The following is a 2,713-nucleotide window of genomic DNA, read 5'->3' on the forward strand; positions in this document are numbered from 1 at the left end:
ACCATGCGGATGTGGAATCGTACTAGACAGACCTCATATTGACAATACGAAATTCCTACTTGGATGCAATGTAACCAAAAATATGAAGAAGCTAGGGAGCTTACTTATGTGGAGTTCCCTACAAAATTTGTTTGGAAACAGGCACAGAGAGATGGACCCAAGATCTAGAGGTGTCACAATAGGACGAATCTACCATGTCTCACCTGGATCTGGAGAGAAGTTCTACCTTAGAACTTTATTAAATTTTGTAAAAGGCGCGACATGCTACGAAGACATTAGAACGGTTGATGGTGTAGTGTTCCTACATTCAAGGAAGCTTGCTATGCAAGGGGTTTACTTGATGATGACAAGGAATATGTCGATGCAATAACAGAAGCAAGTTTTAGAGAATCAGGGTATTATCTAAGACATTTGTTCTCTATGTTACTATTATCTGGTAGCATGTCGAAGCCGGAGGAAGTTTGGCATAAGACATGGCAGTTATTATCTGATGACATACTTTACAACAGCGTTGTCTTCAAAAAAATAAAGGTAAATAACTACGAAAATATTTTTTAGTAAAAAATATATACTTTTAGCAATTTGCATTCTTAATATAGGTTACTGTTTTGTTTATATGTTTCACAGACCTGCATTTAACCGATGATCAAATCGAATCTTTTGCATTGGCTGAGATTGAAACCATGCTCCAAAGTAATGGTAGCAGCTTGCGTAGATTCAGTGAAATGCCGTTTCCTGATGAACTAATCATGTTTGAAGGACAAAACAAGCTTATAGCAGATGAGCTTTCATATGACATTGAGGAAATGACCGTGGAACACGACAAATTGTATAAAGGTTTAACTGATGAGCAGTCGATGATTTATCGAGAAGTATTGGATGCTGTCTCGAGTGAAGAAGGAGGTCTATTTTTCGTTTACGGCTATGGAGGACGGGTAAAAATATGTTTGGAAAACATTATGTGCTGCAATAAGAAAGAAGGGCGAAATTGTATTGCCAGTAGCTTCGAGTGGAATTGCTTCTCTCCTCCTTCCACGTGGAAGAACAGCTCATTCTAGATTTGGTATCCCTTTGAATGTAAATGAGAATTCTACTTGCGTTCTACTGAAATAAACATTTCTCCTCTTTCTCTCTCTATAATGAGTATTGAGATTGCTTAATTCTCATGGTATCAGAGCAGATTACGTTCCATTTCGAATCTGTTTCTTCAATATTATCAATCTGAAGAAAAATTCTTCAAGATTTCATAAAATTCATTTGAATTCTGTCAAAATTCTTCTTGTTTCTTGACTTGTTTCCGCAATTCTAGTTTGAAATTGAAGAGTTGATAATGGCAGCAAATGAAGAATCTTCGAACAACAATAATTCTCAGTCAAATAACAATGTGAGTTTGTTCTATAATGATCCTTATTACATTTCTAGTTCAGACAACACTGTTAGTAAAATTGTTCCTATAAATTTGAATGGAAATAATTTCTTAAGTTGGAAGCGAAATGTTAGAAGAGCTTTAATGGCGAAAAATAAATTAGGATTTCTTGATGGTTCAATCAAGAAACCTGATGTTACTGATAAAGATATTTCACGGTGGATGAGGAGTGATTATCTAGTTACTTGTTGGTTGATGAATTCTATGGACGCTGATATAGCAGATAATTTCACATATGTTGATAATTCTGAACAATTGTGGTCTGAAGTTTGTGAAAGATTTGGTCAGACAAATGGACCGCAAATATATCAACTGAAAAAGGAACTTGATAATTTGCGACAAGAGAATATGTCTATTGTTGTGTATTTTGGAAAAATGAAGAAATGTTGGAATGAATTACAGAACTTACGCAATTTTCCTACATGTTCTTGTGGAATACTTGTTAAATGTAGCTGCAATTTTATGAAGAAATTGAATGATTTTGATGCTGAGGAAAAGTTAATGCAGTTTCTATTAGGTCTCAATAGTAGTTTTGAGAATGTCATTAGCAACATTCTTGCTACAGATCCATTACCTTCCATCAATAGAGCTTATTATATTGTCCAACAGAATGAAAAACAAAAGGAGATCAGTGGTTTTAATCATGTTAATCATGAGATTAATGCTCTTGCTGTTCAAAGATCACAGAATTATGTTAAGAAAGACTGGAAGAAGGACAAATATGAACATAAGTGTGACTTCTATAAGGGTAAAGGACACACAAAAGATCAGTGTTTCAAGATAATAGGATATCCTGATTGGTATAATCCTAAGAAAAACAACAAAGTTGGTGGGAAAGTAGCTGCAAATGTCACTGCTGTTACAGATTGTGAGTATGAAGATACTCCTTTGGAGTTTATGTCTGCTGGCCCTGGTGAATCTTATGCTGGTAATTCTGGTGCTGCTATGGATTCTGGAATGGTGAGCACCATTATGTAAGAGGTAATGAGAAGTCTGAAAGGCAAGCAACAAAGTTCTGGAGATTCATCTGCATCTGCCTATGCTCACTCTGCCAGGGTTAATAGATGTGATCAGATGATTATTGGAGAATCTTCCAATAATCACAGTTCTTATGCTCATAATGCAGGTAAAATTTCTACTCCCATACCTGATTCTAGTAGTTGGATTATAGATTCAGGGGCTACTGATCACATGACACATGATGCTAGTATATTTTATAGAAAAAGAAGACTTAATAAGGTTCTTGAGGTTGGTTTACCTGATGGTAATTGTAGTTATGTTCATGAA

The 2,713-nt window shown here is 35.3% G+C and overlaps 1 protein-coding gene across 1 annotated transcript; it reads left to right on the forward strand.

Moving 5' to 3' along the window:
- The first annotated feature begins 1,330 nt into the window (after window positions 1-1,330).
- On the forward strand, window positions 1,331-2,404 carry LOC130589850 (uncharacterized). The gene has a single exon (XM_057391456.1). The coding sequence runs from the start codon at window positions 1,331-1,333 to the stop codon at window positions 2,402-2,404; it is 1,074 nt and encodes a 357-aa protein (XP_057247439.1).
- The last annotated feature ends 309 nt before the right edge of the window (window positions 2,405-2,713 follow it).

This window comes from Beta vulgaris, chromosome 8 (assembly GCF_026745355.1).
Source record: "Beta vulgaris subsp. vulgaris cultivar EL10 chromosome 8, EL10.2, whole genome shotgun sequence".
NCBI classification, from domain to species: Eukaryota; Viridiplantae; Streptophyta; class Magnoliopsida; order Caryophyllales; family Amaranthaceae; genus Beta; species Beta vulgaris.

Excerpts from the sequence above, each read along its gene's own strand:
- LOC130589850 (XM_057391456.1), top strand. The coding sequence starts at position 1,331 with ATGGCAGCAAATGAAGAATCTTCGAACAACAATAATTCTCAGTCAAAT.